The sequence below is a fragment of the Protomyctophum parallelum genome, assembly GCF_964188405.1.
Source record: "Protomyctophum parallelum genome assembly, chromosome: 16".
In the NCBI taxonomy this organism is placed as follows: domain Eukaryota; kingdom Metazoa; phylum Chordata; class Actinopteri; order Myctophiformes; family Myctophidae; genus Protomyctophum; species Protomyctophum parallelum.
In genome coordinates, this window is record NC_139711.1 from 36698403 (window position 1) to 36723340 (window position 24938).

The 24938-nt window shown below is 40.2% G+C and overlaps 1 protein-coding gene across 2 annotated transcripts; it reads right to left on the bottom strand.

Moving 5' to 3' along the window:
• Window positions 1–412: 412 nt before the first annotated feature.
• Window positions 413–24613, bottom strand: slc30a9 (solute carrier family 30 member 9). Of its 2 annotated transcripts, XM_083785290.1 has the most exons (18): window positions 24494–24613; window positions 23901–24067; window positions 23409–23612; window positions 21029–21076; window positions 20686–20785; window positions 16914–17006; window positions 16710–16792; window positions 16524–16582; window positions 15890–15954; window positions 12771–12929; window positions 11319–11454; window positions 8805–8844; window positions 8630–8701; window positions 7734–7841; window positions 7068–7233; window positions 5087–5216; window positions 3228–3341; window positions 413–2454 (listed from the first exon to the last, which is right to left on the bottom strand). In XM_083785290.1, exons 2-18 carry the CDS (start codon window positions 24010–24012, stop codon window positions 2410–2412), a joined length of 1734 nt encoding a protein of 577 aa, XP_083641416.1. In that variant the 5' UTR covers window positions 24013–24067; window positions 24494–24613; the 3' UTR covers window positions 413–2409. The 2 variants fall into 2 exon arrangements, with proteins under 2 accessions (XP_083641416.1, XP_083641415.1); XM_083785289.1 differs by having other exon boundaries at window positions 23901–24607.
• Window positions 24614–24938: the final 325 nt, after the last annotated feature.

The following is a 24938-nucleotide window of genomic DNA, read 5'->3' on the forward strand; positions in this document are numbered from 1 at the left end:
AGATGGGGGCGGTATTGAGTAACCATGTTCCCCAAGACAGCATCCCAATAAGCTGTTAAACAAATGTGTGTAGCAAGCTTCTTGGATCTGGCTGTGATGCTGCCATTACAACTGAATTTCCCTCATGGTATCAACACAATACAGTAGGACATAGCTATGCTGTTATGCTATAATAAACAAAACATATCCTTTGCCATGTTTATAATTTAAGGTCTGCATCTTAACCAAAAACACCTACTGTAGGTTCCTTAACATTAAGATTACTAAACCTAATTATTAAAAGTATATTACCACTACATTAAGGTAATACTAATAACTTATTTCTCTTTGCTTCTGCAGTCCTAGTAACAATCAGTTGTCCCCTAACTATAGCTGACCTGAAAAACAAACAAAATGATGACACAAGTTAACGCTTACTTCTCTTTATAGACATTTTCACAGCCCCGCATGTACTACTCAGTCACACAAGACAGAAAATATAATTTAATAAATTAATTTCAATTTATTTAAGTCCTTCAGCAGTAGTTACAACGTCCTAACCAAAGGGAAATAGAACATCAATTAACAGCTTTAAAAAATATATAATGTATATAAATCCACACCTGCTGAAACACCCCAGTCAGTTCACTTAGCCATTCATTCTTGGGCTAAGCTTGCGGGTATGACCCTTACTTCAACCTCCATAGGCTCGCCTGTAACACCATCACAGACATCAAGTGCAGAATAAAAGTAAAAGCAGGCAGTCGGAGTATGAGATGCAGATTTGAGCAGAAACACAGAAACACAACTGCGATAACTCATTTGCATAAACTAGTGTGTACTACCAGAACAGTGGCCTATTATTGAATGCATGAGATCAAAGATCAGCAGTGTTGAGGAACATGCCACCATGTCAGCTAAGGAACAACACATTGGGAGAGTATAGTGTCAACAGAAACATGGTGGTGTGTCCATCATGATCACCATCTTTATCACTGCTAATCAGTCTCTATACATAACACAATGGCCCTTTATTGTCACAATGTTTCAAACCACTGAGGATGAGGAGTATGAACTTAATACAGGTAGACCATTCAAGTCTATAGTTTGTACAGATGGTCACTCTGTTTGGTACCATGTTTATTTACTTGCCACCATAAGACATAAGATGAAATTGTTCAGCATGTAGCATTTCACAAAAAAAGGCTAGCCCTCGATCACTATTATTTACAAAAGGGGGCATGTGCTTGTTCTGTGTGGATGTGTCCATAGAGTACTTCATCTTTGGAACAATACAATCGGTCATCTACTGACAAGCTGCCGATGTAGCATGATACGATTCTCATCAACTTTAGAGAACACCACAACAGTATTAGGAGAGAGAGGGATCTCACAGGCTTACAACTGCACTGCACTTATTCATGTATATCTCCTGTGCTTTAGAGATCGACAGGACAAATGCATAATTTATGAACAGTAAATGTGTTATCCATGCTTCTTGGGAACTTTTCAAGTGCCTCTCTGATGCTGACTTGGTTTGAGAATATAATGTGACTGAGTTACCCGTCATCCTATATTGTGTTCTGCGCGTGTGGAAAAAGAGTATATATTTCATACTCTACTACTATATTAACTGCTCCGTTTCAAGATTGGTCAGCTCACTCAATTCAGTCAAACACATCAAATGAAAAGACCCTCTAAAGAGCTCTTGAATGAGAACATTGCATATCTTTGCTCTAACTGTAAAGGGCCATCCACAGCACACCAAGGTCTATAATAATCATCACAACTCCATGCCATCATTGTTGCCGTTATAGCGGTGGTGTACTCTGCCTTCCACTTGAGCTAGAAGTTTCACATTTATAGCTATAGTATTAGGTGTGGATGGCCGTTAAGTCTATTTACAACTAAATCATACCTTCTCTTAAATTATTGTTTTGTCTATATAAATCTGCGTAAGTGCTCTGTACGCAGCTTTGTGGTAATTTCCTTTGCACTAGAGGAAAACACTACCAAGAAAATTCAACAGGGTTAGATTTAGGCCTAGTGGTCCTTTTTTGGGTATGAATAAGTCACAACTCCAACTAAATCCAATCCCATTCATGTGGGAATGTGGACACAAACCAACAACTATGAAATGGGCCAACTGTATAAGGGACCTTTTTACACTCAAGGTACCGTAAATTAACATGGTGATTCTGTGTATGAACTGAGACCAAAAAGTCCCATGATGAAATTCGAGGAAACCATAATGGTGACAATCCTCAAGACCTTTTATGAAAACCATGAACCCCTCATAACAAAGCATAGCTAAATGTAATTAACAGAATGGTTACTGTGTGTGTGTGCAGACAGCTGGGTGCTGGGCTAAGTCACCCTTTCCTCTCCTGGCTGTGTTGGGGCGTTCCTTCAGTAGAGACCCAGAAGGTATTATAGAATCTCCAGGTCTACGTGGCGTACCTCAGGGTTCCGTTGCTGTAAATGAGGCAAAAAAGAAAGAAGTCTTTCACTGTATAGGGATGATGGAGTACCTGTGGGTAGCCTGGTTTCCGTTCAGTGCTCATATCCGTTCTAGAGCCTGCCTATTGTATCCAGTAATTTGCTCACACCACACAGTATATGCATGCACACAAAACATTTCTGTATCCGCTCTAGACTGGATATGCAAACTGCAAGGTTTTGACTACCTGTCAAACAAACATGTTAATAAAGTATTCAATCAATCAAAAATACAATTCTGGTACTAAAGACAACAATTGAATATAAAGGACTCTCTTCCAAAACTAAAGTCTCCTAACAGGGCTAACGTTAGCCAATCCAGACAAAAATAATCTACGACTTAAAAGCAATATATTTTCTCAAGTTTGAAGTAGAGTTCTTAGAGACCGAAATGTCCACCTATTTGGTGGTTTGTAAGGGAAAACATAATATGATTCCCCGATGCCGTTGTTTTAAGCATTGTTGACATTGTCCACTCATTATGTGTGCGCTACAGTGCAGTCACTGTGCGCTGCTGTGTGTTTAACCGGCACAGTCATGTGACTGCCTGTGGCTACGATTGAGAAATAAACGGAATTCCACGTTCCTGGCATTAATATGTTAAATAACTAACAAAACGAATGTTACTACCCACCCACCTCTGGTCTACTGGTAACCACCCTCACATACTGTATTTGTGGATGGTATAAGATGTGAATGTGATTGACAAGAGACAATGTTTCCACACCCTCTTCCAGATAGTACTGTACCTTGAGTTCTTTCTCCAGTCGGTCTACCTCTGCACCCAGGGTGTCGATGATATTCTCTCCATGCTTCAGCATGAAGTACTCTAGTTCATCTGCTGTCTTCACCTGTTGGATTTCCTACAAACAGTACACAGCATTTAGTATTATAATTATGAAAATAAATCACAATCTTGTGAAGTGAGTGGTGAATTTCATCACAATGACGTCTGATCAGTGACGTAGAGTCTGTGGGCCCCCATGAGGAATTGGACCAGGGATCTCGGCCCCCATGAGGAATTGGACCTGAATATATATTCGCATCGGTTCATCCCATTTGTGCCGCACCAGGTCGCGCTCGTTCGCGCAATTCTCGTCTTGCATTGACTTTGTATGTAATCGCGCCGCTCTAACCATCCAAGTCTGGCACCTTAACACGTCTGTTCTCCTCACTGTCCGGGGCGACAAAACACAGAACCTGCCGAGGCGGACAGGACTAGCCTGCAATCATGGCATTTAAACATGCTCTTCTGTTTATAAACTAAACACTGTGACACGTTTAAAAAGTGTTACAATTAAGTGTTTAGAACCTAAACGCTTGAGTTTAGGTTCTAAACTAAAATAATAACAGCCCCAACCACCATACAAGGGATAGACAAATCAACCGCTGGAACAAACAGTAGACACACAATAATACCATACAGAATCATAAAGGAAACACAGACAGAGGACTTCATTTACCAGTGAGCAGTGTATTATGTTCAACAGTGAAACCAAACCCAAAATCAAATGCAAATTTCTTGCAGACAATGTTCAGTTCCCACATCACTCAAGTGTGAACCAATAATGTGCACTTGCAGTATGACGCACAAATAATGTTCAGGCACGCAACACCAATATCAGACATTTAATGAATGTTCCCCAAACAAATAAAAGAACCAGTCAGTCAGAACGTCAGACAGTCACGGTCAGAGCGCTGTGGAACTCACTGGAATCCCTTACTGACAGTTGATGCCGGTTGGCGTATCCTCATCTAACCCTCCGGGAGGGTTCACAGGGTGTGGTGTTGACTAACCCACAGCGGGCTATAAACTACGGACTGTTTGTCTCTCACAAGCCAGAGGCAGGCTACACACGGACGCGACCAGCGGACAGCCGAGTTGACAGCTGTCACCAGCAAACTCCTCGAAGCGCGCACCCGTTCCGTTCATTCATTCTCGTAGCGCACGGGCACGTGACGTAGGATAGTGTTAAAGGCGCAGAGCGCCACACTAGTACTATAATTTACGGAATCCGTGTGTCTGTCTCACAGCGATTTGTTCTGGGCGTAAATCAGAAAATACCTGAGACGGTCTCAAACCTGGTGTGTGTGTGTGTGTGTGTGTGTCACATATGAGCCTGAGGTGAGTCAGACAGACCAACGGTCTGATTAGCCCTCCCAAACCCTCTGCTTCATGGATTGGCGTCGCACCACGTTTGTGCCACTAACAAGCCATTATACTGTAAATCCCTGTTTGGCCTAACTGATTGGCCAAGCTTCCTGTAACGTGTGTGTCACATGGCAAATAACGACTTGCATCATAGCTTCAGCATGTTTAAATATATATCCGAATAAAAAATCCCAAAAGTTATATCTTTCAGAATAATGACAAATCATGTGCAGATTGCACCACCTTCGTATCAGTGGTAGAATGTGTATTGTGTATATTATTAGGTTCTGTGTATACTGTAACAATAGTCCAACTTTCCTGAAGGTAGCATATTACCAGTTTGATGTTACGGTTCAATTTCCCACTGATTTGTTTGATTGATCTGCTGCTAAGCCAATCAAATTAAGCTATGGCACCTTTGAGAATCTGGAACCTACCGTAAGCTTTTATACTTACATTGAGAATCTGGTCGATGTCTTGCTTCTCCAGGTAAGACCGTGTCACTACACGCCCGTCAAAGTCAACTTCTGCTTTGAAACGCACTTTACTTAATCCAATATCAGTGGCTTTGACATCATGAATGGCCCTGGAAATAATGAAATAAAAGTCAGTATGAAAATGTTGTAATATAAGGAGTGTCTTGTCAATCAAATATTTCTCTGCTACACTGGTGCTCTTATTTATTGCACAAGCAATAGTTACATGCCTTCTTCATATTAAACTATGCACCTTCAGTTACTATCTGCTGCTATTTTAACTGCCTCATCCCTTTACCATTTTGTCTCTATAAACATGCACCTTATGTATTCTCTACTCATATTAGGAATATTGTTTGTTCTGTTCCTTGTTTATTCTTCTATATAATATATATACTGTATATTCTTTTTGACACTTCTGAAATGTTTTCCTTCTTTTATTTTCATCTCTATCCTTTTCCGTTTACTGAAAACTGCCAATATTTAAACCTGTGATATGACAATTCCAGGTAAGGTCTTTGATTTATTTACGTATAAAAGTAAACTTGAAGTTTAAAACAAGGCATCTTTGTTAAGCACCCGATTGGATTTTGGCTACAGTGTCAAAACAAAGTTCTTTCCATTGGTGGGGGAACAAAATGCACATTGTTACTGTACTTGTTGTGGAGTAACTTTAACCATATTAATGTCGCTCAAAGGAAATGATTTATACTTTGTTGTACACCGGTGTCACACACACCAAAAAAACTATTTTTGGTGCAGGACAAGGCGTGCATAATGAATTAAGCATTATGACTGTCTGCTTGAGGTAGTGTCTACTCATTTCATAATGAAATAAGCATTATGACTGTCTGCTTGAGGTAGTGTCTACTCATTTCATAATGAAATAAGCATTATGACTGTCTGCTTGAGGTAGTGTCTACTCATTTCCCAGAAGAAGACATTAACTGTTGTGTCACTGAAGCAGCAAACAATTATGTTGTCCATCCATGTCACTCTGAACAGCCAAACCACTTATCACCCAGTGGTGATTCATGCAGTTACCGTTTTTCGGCTCAGTATCGCATATCCTGTTCGACATAAGCTTTGTGAGGCCCTCCTCTTCTACAACAGAGATCAGTTGCACATCTGTGGCGATCATTTTGGCATTTAAACCTGGTCATGCTTTCTTGCCGAGTTTTCTCAGTTATGTGAAAGCCCAGTCCAAGTAGTTGGGCTAGAACCGATACCACTACAATAATGTAACGTCACTGTCAAATGTTTTAAATCTTACATTATTTTGCATTGCTCAAGTGCATTCGGAGTAAACAAACTCGCAAAGTTTAGTGGACTGACTCTGTGATTTCTTATGTTTTCGATTGTGTTTTTGTTTGTTTTTCAGGTAATTATATTAATTTCTAAAACGGTTAGTCCCAAATACTTGATTCTGATTGGCTGGTTACCGTCACGTGACCGGTGTAAATTTCACCGATAACCCACACTTTCAATCACTTTATAACATTCGCAGCTCATTCCGCATCTCTGTAGCTGTACTGGGGAAGGGGAGCGCTTGATTGCCTTACAAACCCATCTAACCACCGCCCGGCTCATATGACTGAATGGCTCCAGGCAGCCCCGTAAAGACATCAAGCGCTATTCTCCAGTCAGATAGCCTACTTGCCAGCACAACAAGGAAGTGATGTGGCTCGCTCTGGTGGCGCAAAGCGTAGCTACTTTTGTGAATTCAATAGTTTTATTAGGTTAATATTGCTATATGTTTGTAACCGTTTTAGAAAAGCAATAAGCCACTCGAGGGCGAGGCCCCAGCTTACCGGGTATTTTACAATGGCTGGCCCCCAGCCATTGTAAAATACCCGGTAACCTGAGACCTCTCGTGGCTTATTGCTTAAATATAGATTAATAAGGGCTGTTGAATCATGTTACAGCAAAGACAGCTGGACTGTACATCCATTTTTGCTGACCTTACAGCAGGATCATTCTCTAGGAACTCTGTGAGTTTCTGCACGTGCTCAGGCTGTATGGAGCGTCCAATCAGCGCCTCTGTGTTGGTGTAGATGAGGAAGACGGATACTGCACCCAACAACGTGCCCACGCCCAAGGAACCGAGGCTGTCATAGAGCGGGTTGCCTGGATGAATAAGGACAAAAATGGTGACTGGGATAAAAAACCCATTTCGACCTTTCAAGCCATTGCTATATACGGTATATAGCAACATTAATTTGTTTAATTATTTTTAATAGAGATTTGATGTTTTTCAGAAAACCTGCGTCAGGATTTAGAAGCAGACTTAAAATGTTTAAGATTTGGCCTGGGGTCTAAATGGGTTAATACATACAATAAGTAATATTAGAGGATTAATACTGGATCAATAAACAAATAATCTCTCAAAACATGTATCCATTGTCTTCCAAAAGACTGGAAGCTAATGCTGAGAATTAGCTTCCGCTCCTTTTACTTGAATAGAAAAAGAGTTTCTCGAACAAGCAACTAGACAGCATTGTCCAGGGAAAAGAAAAGATTTCTCAGTGAAAAGAGAAGATTTCTCAGTGAAAAGATGTCGCAGTGTAAGAAGTTGCACTCTGGACGCTGCGACCTATGTATAATATAATTACCAACTATGTGTGTACCTGTGAGTGAGGTGAGCCCCATGCAGCTGGCGGCCATGATGACACCCAGTACAGCAGCAGCATCCTCCAGCAACACCACGTTAGTGCTGGGGTCCCGACTCTGCATCACTGACCGCAAAAGGACGAGAGCAACAGAAAAACATCATAATTATTTGTGGGGAAAACACTTAGTTCCGTTTTCCTAATATGAGATCCTTTGCAAATCATGCCCCCCCCCCCCCCCCCCTTAATCTCTTTACAGAATTTGTTCTAAAAACTGTATTACGTAAGGTGTTTGTTTTTCCGGACCAATATTGGTGCGAATTTCGGAGGATGTATATAAAAAAAATCGACTTCATTTTATGTCAATTAAGTTTGTTTATTTAGTGTTTCGTCCGTATAAAGTTTTTTCGGACCGGGGTCAATTTATTAGTTTTCTGCAGTCTAGTGGGGTGTTGGTGACAGGCTGACGGCTAGTGATAGCCCCTACTTTCGGATCCGCAAAACGCAGCGAAAACAAAGAAAAAGCACCAGGATGGGCCCAGGCGTTGGCGTAACCGTCTGGGCACCCAACTGGTGATCCAGTCGCAGTGTGCCGCGGGTTCGACTCCCGAGACCGACACGGCCTTTACTGCATGTCATCCCCCCATCTCTTTACTGTCAGCCTACTGTCTGTTCCTTCAAAAACCAATAAAAGGCGTAAGCCGCAAAACAATATCTTAAAAAAAAGAAAGAAAAAAAAGCACCAGGATGCAACCACATTCACTGTTTTTATATTTTAGCACTTGTTTAATCACTTACATTTTAATAATAATCTTTATAATTGGTAATTGGTATTAGCTGTACAAATGCATCAGTGTCTTTAAGTGATATCACTTTGCAAAGAAAATAAATCAATTATTAGACAAGAAACAAACCATATTCATAAAAGGTCACATCATGCTGAAGGGCACTCTTCTTTATCTCATTGATGGCAACTAGCAGTGTTGCTAAAAGAGACAGTGAGACATCATGGTTAATACAATATCCAGCCACTGTGCCTGCTTCATGTCAAGTGTATGTCAGATTAGGACTTAATTTCTAGAAACTTACCTCCTTCAGAGACCAAAGAGCCAGCCAGAATACAGTATGCCTAAAACAATTACAACAACAGTTACAACAACTACAGGGGTCTAGTCCATTTGTTGCCATTGATTCAGATATTTATATAGGTTATTTTAATACAAGTGCCACCTGGTGGACGTAAGTGGTAGCACTTGGGTGCCACGTGATAAGATGGAATTAAATAGTCATTCAAAAAATGAAATGGAACATCTCTCTCTCGATATTAACTACCAGTATTGAATTACATATTTCCATTTTGCACCAATATTATACTGCCATGTCTTAATAAGTTAATACAGTGTTGCTTTTTACAAATAAAATAAGCAAATTAAGAAAGTTGATCACAAAGTTAGTGTGGTATAGGCTACTTTGATAGGAATGCGACGCGATTAAGAACACCTGCCTGGGTGCTGTGAACAGTGAAGAATTATATAGTTTCTTACCTCGTGGCTCGTGCTTTCGTTTGAAGAAAGAATAAGTATAATCCAAGGTTTGTTTGTCTGGAGATCCAACACTATGTCATATTATTAAAGTAAGTAAACTTTAAGAAGAGCTGGTCATTGTGCTGCAGAGTGAGAAGCTGCTCCGCTCTGCTAATTGATCTGACCTATATTTGCGCAACTGACTGGCATGAGGTATAGCCTAATTACTTATTTGGCAGCACCTGCAATGACAATAGTAACCTTATATACACATTTCAAAAGGCTTTCATGTACTATTAATATTTTTCTAATAAGGTTTGTCCTTATAGATAGAAATGTGATAATTTTTGTATAGTTTTGGATATTAATTAATTAATTATTAAAGCACAGGGCCTCGCATTTCTCCCAGGCAGCTCTGATTGCACTTAGGTGCTATTTACACGAGGATGGTGTTCACAGAAAACGGCAAAATAAAGTACCGTTTGCTGTGGTTGTTTAGACGAGAACCGTGTTCTCATGAGGTGAAAACGCAACAAAGTGAAACCACCTTCCAGAGTGGAAATCTTTGAGAACGCCGTTTTATCCTTTCTCCGTGTAAACAGGCAAAACGGTGAATCCGCAAAACTTATGACATCATGGCTCACGTTGGCTCACAGCGCATATGTTTATTACATTGATGCAGAGCCATATAATTATGATATAATGGAGTTCCTGAACAAGCCTCCCTCCTCGCCTACAAAGTGCTGCTCATCAGCGATGGTGAATGTAAAACCATGATGTAAATAAAAAGCCTTGTGATAGGCGGCAGCAGCAGCGTTTATGTAGCCTAATGTATTATAAAATATATACCATCCCGTGGCGCTTTTGCCTGTCAGTGTCAGCCCAGAGCAGTGTTGCGCTGCTTGCACGGCACTGTTTTTTGGCAAATCTAAGCTAGCAAATTTAAGACCATCTCTTCAAAATAAGAGTATCCTCTAGAGTATTGAAAAAAAGTTTAATTTGCACATTAAAACTACAAATTAAGCATTTAAATGATGCTATAAGACACACATTATGTTTCTGTTATTTAATTACTTATTTTTACACAGAAACATAATGTGTGTCTTTACAATAGCTGTAATGTAATAATAATACTAATAATGTAATGTAATCATTATTTAATTAACGACACTTTTATTCTGAAAGCAACCGGATGTCTTAAATTTGCTAGCTCTCAAACAGGAAGTTCTAGATTTGCCAAAAAGACGGAGCCGTGTTGCGCAGGCTTGCGTGAAGGGGTTCTTCTTCTTGTACGTGGGTGACCTGTCTATTTGGCAGCCCGTTATCGCCACCTAGCGACATTATAGCATAATAGCACATTATAGCATAACGTGTGCATTCTCGTGTAAAGGGTAAGAAAAAATGAGAACGCAACGGGACTTTGCCATTTTCTATGAACACCATCCTCGTGTAAATAGCACCTTAGTCTATTGCGTTTCATTCCTCAAAAAGCGTCCGCTTTTGGTCCACGAGCCATGCGTGCGCCTCGCAGCAAGCTCTGCTGCGCTGTCATAAAGCCTCGATTGAATGACGCTTTATTTCAGTCAATTTTATGGCAAGAGAAGTAAAATGCTGTTCGTTTACACTTGACAGCGTGTGCCGTTTTGATTGGCAAAACATATATATATGCCTTATTTAGCCTATTTGTTTTAGTTTTTCGTTTAGTTCCATAGAACCTAGAGGGATGCCTACATGTGTCAGGCTTGATTGGTCATGTGCTGTGCAGTTTTGGATTATATTCCTTTAATTGATGGAGAGGTAATGCATGCCTGTGTCAGGCGCTGTTGATTCTGACATGCGTCAGGCTTAAAGAGTTCATTCATGTTACGGTTCGTTTACAATTGACAGAGGAGTTTGGATTATATATTTTTTTATTTGATTGAGAGAGGTAATTGAGAGGCGCCATTTAATAATTGTTAAATAAAAGACGAATCCAATATCTACTATTTGTATCTTCTGCAGCTATATCGCTGTTTTATTATAAGCCTAATTCATTGTGCGTCACTGCTCGCCTCTCGCCTCGCACCTGGCCCTCACTCACCCATAACAGAGACTCAATGGGCTGTGGGTGCAGCAGTCCCATGACTCCATGGTACCACGACAGCCCTGATCCCATCATGAAGATACCCACTCCACTGATGAGGGAGGCAATGTAACGCATATTCGAGAAGCCATAGCTGAAAAGTCACAAAGAACAAAACGTTGACATGATATTGAATAACTTTTTTTCCAAGATTAATTTGAAGCAAACCCTATTACTTCTCCAACAGAATTAGTAATACTACTAACTTCTCTTACTACCAATTTGATTGCCAACATTATTATTGATATTACAAGTATAAAGGCAGGATTAGTAGTATAATCTAGCACAGTTGGTCGGGGCCCATTTGTGGGTTTTTATGCATCACAGTAAAAATCAAATTTTATTTTCCTACATTAAAAAATGCATATATTTTAAATGATTTTTTTATATATAAAAGAATAATGTTATGATTTTATATATATTCTTTATTTAAGGACATCTACAATCATGTTGTTAACCAGACAGTGGTCTTGTGGTTAGAGTGCCCTGAAACTGGGAGGTCAGGGGTTCTATCCCTGGCCGGGTCATACCAAAGACTGTAAAAATGGGACCCAATGCCTCCCTGCTTGGCACTCGGCATCAATGGGTTGGATTGGGGGTCAAATCAACTAATGATTCCTGAGCGTGGTGCACGCTGCGGCTCACCGCTCAAATTTCACTGCGGTAACATGTGTGACTAATCGTACGAATTTGACTTAAATCATTTTTTTAATAATATTTCTTTGGTTGTTCAAATGTTTCTTTCAAACAAAGAGTACAAAACAACAAAAGAAAATAAGTCAATTGGGAGAGATTAAAGGTGTGTACCGTAATTTCCGGACTATAAGCCGCACCTGAATATAAGCCGCACCAGCCAAATTTAGGGAAAATCCCATATACAAGCCGCACCGGACTATAAGCCGCACCGGACTATAAGCCGCAGCTACGTTAGCTCAGAGCCTGAGATGGCTCTGCGTTAGCTGTAAAAATCCATAGATTAGCCGCACCGTTGTATAAGCAGCAGGGTTCAAATCATGGGTAAAAAGCCGCGGCTTATAGTCTGGAAATTACGGTACATAAAAGGTAAAATAAAATATAAAACGTAAATCCAAACAAATCTAAGAATTCTATAAATAAATAAAAATCACACCCGTGTGAACCGAGTGGTGCAACTCCCCTCTCCCCCTGCCTCTCTCTCTCTCTCTCTCTCTAATTAGCAGGCAACAGTGCAACACTATCTCTCTCTCTCTGTTTCTGGCACAACAGCTTTTTGCCACTACTGGTGGTTGCACCACTGGTTGCACCACTCAAAAATGTATAATTGAGAAGTAATGAAAATAGCAGATTTAGAAGCTCGCAATACGGCGCATGTAGATCTGCGGGCAAACGTCTAATCTCTCTTTTGGGTCTCCCCAATGATCTAGCACTTACGGGTGATCAGAATCAGGGTTGCGGATCGACTGGCTGATTCCCACTGCGAGCAGTGCCTGGTTGCAGGTATCGGCCAGGGAGTGGATAGCCTCAGAGAACATGCTAGCTGATCCAGTGTACACCCAAGCCAGAAGCTTGAAAAGGAAGTTCAGCCCATTGCTGAGGACAAAGACGTGAAAACATGAAGCACTCAAGAGAACAATGGGGGAGGGGGAACATATTTTGTAATTGTTTTTTGATGGACATGATTAGTTTAGTTTACTTTCACAGAGATAAAACTTAGTATTTATATCATATATCATTATACACAAAACAATTACTGCAGTGTAAAAAAAATACAATGTGTAACAAACAAAAAAAAACAGTGAACCAGAGCATTCTGGTTGTAAATGGGTATTACGTTTTTCCCCTATCAGTTACTTACCCCATTAAGCTTTGAATTTCCAGATATTGTTTCGTTTTTTGTTGCATGCGTGATCCAATATTTAAATAGGAGGCCACTCTTAACAAGAGCCAAACTATATTTAAAACGATCACTAATTAGCAGTAGGCCTCCCACCCGATTGAACCCGATTAACTGTCGCCTGACTTGCCAACCTGTCTTGCCTGGATGATGTTTGTGACCGAGATCTGCTTTGTATATTGACTAAATTGGAGTGCCTTTTCTATCTCATGTTAACCGCCTTACACTTGTGCCCCCGATTGAACCTGTATAACTGTCGCCTGACAGCCCAACCTGTCTTGTCTGGATGATGTTTGTGACCATGATCTATGTATATTGACTATATTGGAGTTTTTATTTTATTTTTTATATATTGTTTATTATGGGTCGTGTTCATTCTTCATCAATATGTGCTAAACATGGGGTGTTGCAATGTAAATTTCTCCACCGGGTGTACTGGACCAAGGTTCCGTTAGCCAGGATTTATGATAGTGTTGATCCAACGTGCGATAGATGCCACCAGGCTCCAGCTAATCTTCTTCATATGTTTTGGACCTGTCCAGCCTTACAGTCTTTTTGGTCAGCTATATTTGATACTATTTCAGATGTGTTACAGTTTCCCATAGAGCCATCCCCTATTATTTCCCTATTTGGCGTCCTTCCTGATACTATCCCCCTGCCTAAATATCAATCTGACCTTGTCGCTTCTGTGACGCTTCTGGCAAGACGTCTTATTCTCATGTATTGGAAAAAAACATAACCCCCTTCACATTCCCGTTGGATATCTGACATACTGCATTTTTTAAAATTGGAAAAGATTAAATATACATTGCGTGGCTCAATCTCCAAATTCAGTAAAACATGGCAGCCTTTTCTGTCTCATGTTGACCGCCTTACACTTGTGCCCCCGATTGAACCTGATTAACTGTCGCCTGACTTGCCAACCTGTCTTGCCTGGATGATGTTTGTGACCGAGATCTGCTTTGTATATTGACTAAATTGGAGTGCCTTTTCTATCTCATGTTAACCGCCTTACACTTGTGCCCCCGATTGAACCTGATTAACTGTCGCCTGACTTGCCAACCTGTCTTGCCTGGATGATGTTTGTGACCGAGATCTGCTTTGTATATTGACTAAATTGGAGTGCCTTTTCTATCTCATGTTAACCGCCTTACACTTGTGCCCCCGATTGAACCTGTATAACTGTCGCCTGACAGCACAACCTGTCTTGTCTGGATGATGTTTGTGACCATGATCTATGTATATTGACTATATTGGAGTTTTTTTTTTTTTTTTTTTAATATATTGTTTTCATTGTTTTGTTGTGCTTTGAATGTTCTTTGGTTGTCTTGATTTGGAGTTTGTGTTTTGTTATTGTGTGTGTTTTAGTTTCTTTTTGTATTTGTCACTCTGTTTTTATTTCTGAATTTACTTCTATTTGTAAAAAACAAAAAATTAATAAACAGAACAAAAATAGCAGATCTACAAGCTCATAGCGCGCCACCGAGTGTCGCGCTACGAGCTTGTAGGTCTGCTATTTTTGAAAAATCGTGAAAATGCGGCACAAATCTTTGAACATATATTCTTTCAGAAGGCTTTTTTTAATTTATTTCGACGTCAGGCCTAAATGGGGTTAAACCTAAATTGTTCTGATCATGTGAGGAGAATATAGTAGTGTCTTCTGTGTATTGCTCCCAAGAAATATGTAACTGTAGACCTGTGATGTTTCGTGTCATCAGACAGGCACATCGTTGGCCATCATCGGGCATACAGACCCAAAATGACACGTTTCACATCACAGGTGGGCATACACTTCATACACATATAACATGCAGGATATTCTTCTCTAAAATTGGAACACTCACATCAGAACAATCGGAATGTTAAAAATCTGCTAAATGTTCCCTTTAAGAGCAACTGATTCCCATGTGTCTTGAGATGGCAAGTGCGCACACACAGACTATGATGCGGCCCAAGCTGTTCTGCACGTGATTGCACATGCCTGTTAACCGAATGATGTTAATCAAATTGATCTGTACAGTACTCCATTGTGAGAACAAGTCCTGTTGTGTCTGACCTTAAAATGGCTGGATCTTTTTTTTACTTAAATTTAATTTCAGCACATATATACAGTATACAGTATACAGATATACAGTGTTGTTTAACACATTGAGATATGTCAGGCAATAAATAATTGTATTGAAAGAAGGGGGAAAGAAATTCTGTAAGAGAATGGTGATCTCAATTATTTGAATAATTTGTGAGTTGTGATTCAGATTTTAGTACGAATTGTGCTGCACTATGAGAAAAGACATTTCCTTGCTTTTTACATTAAGGCTGTCAGAATAGATTGGATCTAAAGATTATGCCTTGAACAGGAAAATGCACACAGGATTTTATATTATTTTTCAGCTACGACTCCCAAGACCTCTGGAATCCTTGTGCCACTGTTCTTCTAGACAACTGAGGCTGTTGATAACATCCATTATTTCAGTCCTGTTCTACAGTTTGTGTGCCCTTGTATTCTTTCAAAATAGCGATGTGGGGTGCCCATCTGATTAAAAAAAAGTTTTGAATTTGAATGGTATGAATGGTTGTTTTCAAATTGCTCTGGGATTGACCGATCAGTTGATCCCTGGGCTACATGATGTTGGAGCGAAGTTTAAGAAAAACTTACATGCAAATAGCTACCATTACCACTTTCCCGGGCCCTTGTAGAAATATTGCCCTCTTCGATCGAGGCTGTATGAAACATAAAAATGGATATCAAGTTTAAAAGACATGTAAGTATTTCAATATATAATAGAGTGGTCATTGAGTGAATCTAGAATATACAGCTGATATAATTATACTGTCACTGTAACTTGGGGATTGCTACTTTCATTACCCAAACTTGCTTCTTTACCAAATCACTTTTAAGAATTAAATAAACCCCTATGATGAACCCACCAAACTGATGGTTAGAAATATTTGCAGCATTAGCCCAAGTTTGAACAATGCCTTGAACAGTGCCATTGATCTTTCTCATTTTACAGACAAAGCATTCATTTTCTGGCAAACATATTGAGCAGAGTACAGAAATCACCATGCCATGCTGGCAGTGGCAAAGCAGAGAGGTGCACTGCATAGAACCATTCAGAGCTCAGCATCATACAGTAAAGAGGGACAACATGAATGACTTTGTCATGGAGATGGACTGGTTAGAAAGGGAAGTAATGGGGACAAAGGTCATGTACCAGTCTGTCACACATGGCAGCACCATCAAAAGCAGGTATTGGATGGATGACAATTTTAAAAGCACACACACTTACCTTAGTGTATCCCCAAAAATCTTTGTACTCCTTCAGCAATTGCTGATTTCTGAAAATATCTGGAGGACAATAAAGAGACGAGAGTAAGGCAATGACTGCAGGCTATTTCCATTGACAAATCATGTGCCAAAGAAGATTATGATAATTTTTTTATGTGTAAAACTGTAAAGGAGGTTAAACACCTACTTTCTTGATACTCTCTCTCCATCTCTTTCCTGCCTTTTCTCTCCCTGGCGAGAGCTTCAGGACTTCCCCATACATCGAGTGCTCTGAAAGTCACAAATTAGAAAACATTAAAATATTTATTTCCCTTGGAAACGAAATTGAAAGCAGTGAGTGAGTAAGTTTGGGTAAAGGTGGTGCAATGACTAAAAGAAGCCGTCTACTAACTTGGCCTCCACATCAGACCGTAGGAACACAGTAAAAGCCTCGGTGTCGTCATGGGGACTGCGCCGTCTGATCTTCCTCAGTTGCTCCAGGTCACTGTGGTCACAATGCATACGGAAGAAGTCATTAATGGAGAACCAATTCATCTTAAAGCGCAAGGATATTTGAAGATCTGGATCAGCGGATCAAACAATACGACTGGGCAATAGTACTGGGTTGTGATGTTACATTGGCAGGATCTGTTTCTTTTGTGTATCTTCCTCCGTTAATTAGAAATTAATAATCCAAAAATAGTCTTTCAAAGCCACTCTCTATATAGTAAAAATGTACTTAATTCTGTGCCAGTGACATTGAGACCTGTTTCACCATGCAATGCAAGTCAATGAGGAGATATTTGGAATATTAATTTCAAATCAATGGAGCAGGACACCTCACCAACTGGACTAGTTATATCCTGAGTCTGTCAAGGCAACTACACAACCCAAACCTCCACCAAAGAGTCATAGAGATATTCACTATCACTATTGCCTGTCAATATTCAAGGTTAATACCTATGATTTGAATTTCAATAAAGGCCCTCAGTAAGTTACATATGTTAAGTCATAACGCATGTTCCAATCAATTTCCCTCAGGTAGGATTAGGCTGTGAAAACTTTTCACTTTCATGATTCACCCCAGGACTCTTATTTAACTATCAGGACAATGGAGTTAGCACAAGTCAATTTATATATTTGGAGATTATGTGGAGAATTAACTGTGCAGTTTAAGGCCAGTCCACACCAATGAAACTCCTTGCAACCTTTATCCCCAAATGCCACCGGCCTGCAACTGGTCAGTCCAGACCGCTGCAAACAGGTTTACGACTAGTTACATTGGTGTGTCTGGACTGGGCTTTAGTAACATGCCCTTTTAAGCCATGCATTAAAGTCTGTCACGACAAAGTTAGCCAATCTCCTGTTAGCTAATCAGTGCAGTGCATTTACTCATTAACTCAATGTAATTTACTACAGCAGTGGTCAGTGGATATTACTGTACAGCTCACCTTAGCAGTGGGTAGGTTACTATGAGCAAATCACATGTAAATGTGACTTTGTTCCTGCATGAGCAATAATACTGCTAAATCAAACCTCAAGCAAAACAACAAACTGTATAGAAGAAATGTTTATAATGGATTACAACGTAATGCAAAATGCAAATCAATTCGTCTAGTAGTCGTGCTATGAGTTAGAATAGAAAATGACGACATACCAAACCATTATTATACCATAATAAACTAAACGATTATACCAAACTAAACAAGCTTTAAACTGTGGCATTCATTTGAGGTGCGCGGCGCCAGTGGTTCCGATTGTTGGTTCTGGCCACCTGATGATGTAAAGTTATTTCTGCTCCGACCGGATCAGAAACCCGAAAATGGTATTGATCCCAGGCTAGCCTGAAAGTTCCGGGGGCAGATTCAAACTGACCAACCTAGGTCCCCCTCCTCCCCGGTAGAAGCAGTGGAAAACACTGACGTCACCAAATTTGGAGAGATGACCATGCTCTTTTTTTGAAGGGCGCTCCTCCTATGTACAGGTTTAATGTTTGTTTTTAGTTCAATGTTTGTTTTAAAAACGCCATTGACAATGAAGGGAAAATGTACGTCATCTTGTCCCGTAAAAATAAGAAAAAGGCTGCACACTCGTAGCCACGATGCTGTATATTTATTGACAAGAATCCAACAGGTCGAAACTTTGGATTCTTGTCAATAAATATACAGCATCGTGGCTACGAGTGTGCAGCCTTTTTCTTATTTTTACTTGTTTATTGCCTTAGGCCAGCACCTCACCAACACTGGTGTGCTCCCTTTACCGTTTTGTCTACCACGTCATCTTGTCCCGAACACAAACATTAAATGCCATTAACAATAAAGAGAATTTAATGTTTGTTTTGACACAGTTTTACATCACCATTACATCACCATAGCAACATGAGTTAGACTTTAATATATTAGCGCCCCTCACTTCACACAGGTGTGATTTTTTTTAAACAAAACTCGAGGCTAATCCCAGGCTAGTACAACCCTAGTTAAAATGTGAAGAGTGAAAATGAGTTGAAATCAAAACGAATGTGAAATTAAGCACAGCAGGATAGAACTCTTGTAGTACAGCGGCTAACAGCCATATTGTGAGAGAACCTTTCACTTGGTGATACAAGCGTGAAATTTGGCATGAACATGCCTCTGGGTCACCCCTTTAACTTTTTTAACCGAGCCAGCGAAAAATCCAATATGGCGTTTTTCAAGATGGCCGCCAAATAAAAAAGGCCTTTTGTGGCGGTTCTGGACAACCATGGGTGCGGCCGACTCGAGACCGGGCACTGCACTCCCTGTGGGTGTGTGGAACGTGTGTGTCGAATTTGAAGTCAGTGGGGCGAACGGTTCCCGGGTTACGTGGATTACAGATGTACACACGCACACAAAATTCGTGCAATATAGCAGATCATTGGAGCGGTTGTTCGCTTGGTGATACAAGCATGAAATTTGGCATGAACATGCCTCTGGGTCACCTCTTTAACTTTTTTAACCGAGCCATCCAAGAATCCAATATGGCGGTGCTATTTCAAGATGGCCGCCACATCTAAATGTTAGCCTATGTCTACATTTCTTACAAATTTTAGGAAAAATTTCACCAATATAGATAGATAGATAGATTTATTTAAATTAAAATATATATATATATATATATATATTATTATATTTTTTATTCTTTATTTTTATTTTTTAGTCATTATTTTTAGTTTTCATACTGAAAATGGTAGAATGCTAATGCTACCATTTTCTAATGCTAATTAGCATGTTAGCATGCTAGCATATTACCATGTTAGCATTATTATGTTAGCATTAGCATGCTACCATGTTAGCATTAAGTTGGCATTAGCATGCTACCATTTTCAGTATGAAAACTAAAAATAATAACAAAAAAAGAAAACAAATATATAAAGAATATAAAATAAATAATAATAAAAAAATTAAAATAAAACTATCTATCTATAATGGTGAATTTTTTCCTAAAATTTGTAAGAAATGTAGACATAGGCTAACAATTAGATGTGGCGGCCATCTTGAAATAGCACCGCCATATTGGATTCTTGGATGGCTCGGTTAAAAAAGTTAAAGAATTGACCCAAAGGAAGGTTCATGACAAATGTCACGCTTGTATCACCAAGCGAACAACCGTTCCAATGATCTGCTATATTGCACGAATTTTGTGTGCGTGTGTACATCTGTAATCCACGTAACTCGAGAACCGTTTGTGTCGACTTCAAAATTCGACACACACGTTCCACACACCCACAGGGAGTGCAGTGCCCGGTCTCGAGTCGGCCGCACCCATAGTTGTCCAGAACCGCCACAAAAGGCCTTTTTTATTTGGCGGCCATCTTGAAAAATGACCGCCATATTGGATTTTTCGTTGGCTCGGTTAAAAAAGTTAAAGAGGTGACCCAGAGGCATGTTCATGCCAAATTTCACCCTTGTATCACCAAGTGAAAGATCGTTCCTATTATCTGTTGTACTATTGTCCACTTAAAACAAATTATTGTTAGCATTGCTCAACAGTTGCTCAAACACAGCTACTCAGATACATCCTAGTTCTACTCTAGCCAAGAAACATATTTTAAACTTTTAATTAATACATTAAGAGATCCAAAAATATCTTAATTTCCCTGTCCTGTCCTCATACTGAAACAGTGATAAAGAGATCCTGTGGAAATAGTGAAGTGAACACAGACTTACCTTGGCTTGAGGCAAAACTCATTCATGGCTCTGACTGCAGTGATGAAGTTATTTTTTGTATATTTGCTGCCATAATCCCTCTTCTTCAGGACAGCCCGAACTGAACACAGTAGAAAGAAATATTTTTGCTTATTTGCTTTCAAGGCAAGCCAGTAAGGTTCTAAAGAATCAGATCAATTCAAATCTGCTCATTAGCCAGGTATATTCACATTTGCTCTGTAGAATCAGAAACATTTGATAAAAGACTGAATGTATGATATCAACTTTGATATCATCACCCGACATACAAATGCATGGCAATACATTAGAAACAGTTTTCCACAGTCAATTATGGCAACATTACCTTTCACTTGAATTGCCTCCACTTTAGTCAACCCCAGTAGTGTTGGGCCTGAGAAAGTAAAAAGTAGTGATTGTATCAGTTGGAAATACATTACACAAAACTTCACCTTCTTGTTCACACTCTACACATCGGATTTCCACTTCAACTCCGAGACCTGTCACCCTTCAGAAGTTCTCGGACACCACCATGGTGGTCAGCCATTACATATCTCTGGCGGCAACACTACTGAACATGTGTGGTGAGGGACAATGGAGCGAGGCAAACCACCTCCGGCTTAATGCCAGCAAGACCAAGGAGATGGTGGTGGATTTACATACGACCAGGAGAGAATCCCTGGTGCACAGCACCATTAACGGGGAGGTGGTGGAGGTTGTGGACAAGTACAAACTCCTAGGAATACACCTGAACAACTCTCTGGACTGGACGGACAATGCTGTGGCACTTCACAGCAAAGGGAAGAGCAGGCTGTTCTTCCTGATGACGAGGAGGCTGAGATCGTTTGGCGTGTGTAACAGAATGTTAAATAATGTTCTACCAGTCTGTCATGGCAGGCTGTTGTGGGGTCTCTCTCCTGGTGGGAGTGGAGGAGGTGGCCAGGGTGAGAACTGCAACTAAAATGGACACGATCCTGAATAATTCCTCCCACCCCCTCTACCTAGAGATAATGGGGTACTGGAGCAAAGGCGTAAACGGCAGATTCTCCCTCCCGTCTCGCAGGTGTGAAAGACTTGGGAAGTCCTTTGTGCCTTTTGTGCTGAAAGGTAAAGGTTACAACGAGACACAACGGCCGCTTGGCTAGGACAATGAAAGCATAACCTGGATTTGTTTATTTATTTATTTTATTATTCTTTTTCATGACTCTGACCTCTTTAAGACATTTCTGAGTGTTTTATCCACATCTCACGCTTTCTTGCATTGACCAATGGACACTTTTTATTTGGCTTTGTCTTTTTTCTTATGAGACGCAGTAATACACTTTATTATGATGTACTTACTACTGATCGACTGTATATACGTTTCTTTATCCTTGTTTGCCCTGTTTATTTTATTATTATTACTATCGTTTCTTGATGCACTTTGCTTTTCCTTCTGCCTTGTTTTTTCTGTATACTAGGGATACCAGGACTGCCCTGTCATACAGTGATGTCCTATCAATATTTGCGTGTGTATTAATTCCACTATCAGCTGTCACGGTGTCACCCACTCCAGATTGTCAATTATACCAAGGGAAATATGATTAAATGGGAAAAACATGGCCGGAAAACAACACGACAACAACTATGGCCTTAAAGATGAGAATAAACATACTCCCTCACCCCCTGTGATAAAAAGACAAAAACAGAATCCTAATCACGGAACATGATTAAAGTCGAAAACAGGATTCAGACGATCGGACGCCCATGACAGCACGATGACACCTCACTCTGATGGGACAATCAGAAGCTTTAATTATCCTCTTTCAAACTGCAAAGCGTTTGTTTCATAAAAATCCACTGTAGACATGTTATGAGCTACTTTCTGTGCAGGTTATTCTATTTCAAAGTGTTGGAGTTTGGAAGCGCTTGTCGAAGTAACTGAATGGCCCTGGCCCTTCGAATAAAAACGAGTACTTCCAAACTCCAACACTTGAAAAAAATATCACAGCATGGAATTTCTTGCTCATAACATTCTACGGTGGATTTTTATGAAACAAAAGCTTTGCAGATTGAAGGAAGATAATTCAAGCTGGGCCTACAGCTGCAATGTTGGTGATTTTAATGTCATTTAATATAAGCAGATTGCAAATTGCAGCTACTATCTATCTATCTACTTGATTGACGGAAAGAAAATCACTATAGTGGAAATTGAAAACGCCTTAAACGGAAAGTGAAATGATTAAAGGCATTATATTTCTGTAATATCATTACAATTACACATTTACACGCCCTTAATGGAATATTTGATTAAGCCAAATACCCAAAAGATGCACACCATTGGTCTACAAGTAGATTAAATCAAGTTAATGAAAGATGCACAGCTCTCTGCACACCGACATGTTTAAGCAATAGGCATTCTTCAGGATGTTGTGTTCTGAGGGATAACACAATTACAATAACATCACCTCTTTAAAGCACAATTTAACGCCGCTCAATTACACCACCTCTTTAAAGCACAACTTAAATCCCATACTACTAAATTCACTAAACATTCAATAAACATGGCAATTTTGTAATGTCAGAGGAAAAAAGAGGCCATGAAACTATATGTTGTCTCCTTTGGATGCCGCTTTTCAACCATGTCATTTAGTATCAATCAAATAGCTAAGCATACACTACTGGCCGATTCCTGAATCCTTAACAATGGCACAAATATGTGATCAGAAAATGCAATACTTTGTTACCTGGTGATGGACCTGTGGGAGATTTTGTGGCTCCAGCCAGCACTTTCTCTGCCGTAGGTGGAGGACCACCAGAGCCTTGTTTTGGGGGATCATCTTTATTACCACCAGAGGTAGAGTAGAACTGGAAATGACCCAATGCTAGAGAAGCCACTCTGCAGTCTGGAAGGCTGAACCATAAACTATGTATGCCTCCACTGTGCCAACCTATGTAGAAGAATGAGACAATAGCTTCATTGACGTGCCTGTTTCCCCCTGAACATAATAATTGAAGGGTGTTGAGGAGTGCATTTCTTCAATAAACCAGCAAAAATACTGATGTGATGCACTATATAGCACGTTATTAAATATATTCCAGTTATTGACTGCCTATACCTTTACTAGGCTAATGTGACTCAGCAAATCAAGCAAATTTCCACGCAAGTCAAGACTTTAGGTTACAGTGTTGTGAATTTGTGATACACATAGCATGTTCACAACACTGGTTGTCCTTACCATGGGTCGGCAGCGGAACTCTTGGTGGTCTTTGCGAGAGGGGTGCTCTCTGCTGTAGGTAGACCTGCCTGCAGAAGACATTCCATGGTCTGTGGGCCAGGCAGGGAAACATCCTCACTGTGGCTGGCGGGGTTTACGTACAGTGTTGCTGGGATAATAAGACCTTCCTGTAACGGTGTTGCCAGCACATCAGTCAACTTGCCAGGAAAATGGCTACAGTAACTGGTGGCCACAGCCAAGTTAACAGCAACTGTTTGGCTAAAGCATCACTTCAGTGGAGCTGATCCGTGGCGTTATGGCACTATTTAGGAATCAGTTAAAATATATATACTTGGTCAACTTTGGTGGTTAATAGTTTGACTTAAACGACTGTCATTGACGCTAGCCACAGGAGTAGCTAATGCTGTTACTGGCTAATTCTAATAATGTTGGCAGCAGCAGCAGCTAACAAACAGTACCTATATCTCCACCGTTAGCCAGAGAGGTAAGCTAATCTAGTTAGCCACAGTAACCGGCGCGAGCGCAAACGACACCACTACAGTTTAAAAGACAGCTTTGCGCTCTCGCATTATGATACGTCAGAAAAGCCCTACTTCTCTATTGTGACATTTGTTCCATATCGCCTGAATCCATAATGATATAATCCCATTCGTGGTCAGACCGCTTGAAAGTTGCAATGAATGCCCACCACGGGCGTTACGTAGAGCTACACAGCCATGTACAAAACACACTAGTGTTCTCGTGCTGTTCTCGTGAGAACATGATCACTTCTCGTTCCGCTAGATTCTTACAGGAAATGCGCAACACAGTGGTTATTTTCTTTCTTTCTTTCTTTTATTGCAAGGAGACCCATAACTCTTGAGTAACCAAATGGACCCGTTTAATTTGTTTCCATATTTTGTGTTACAGACCTGGCTTTAGGGTCTATTTGGAACCAGAACCGGCTCAAGGAACTGAGTGGACCCCATTAGTTGGCCAACTGTCCAGTGTCCACTGATACAACTACAAGACAAGACATTAATACAAAGGCACAATTCC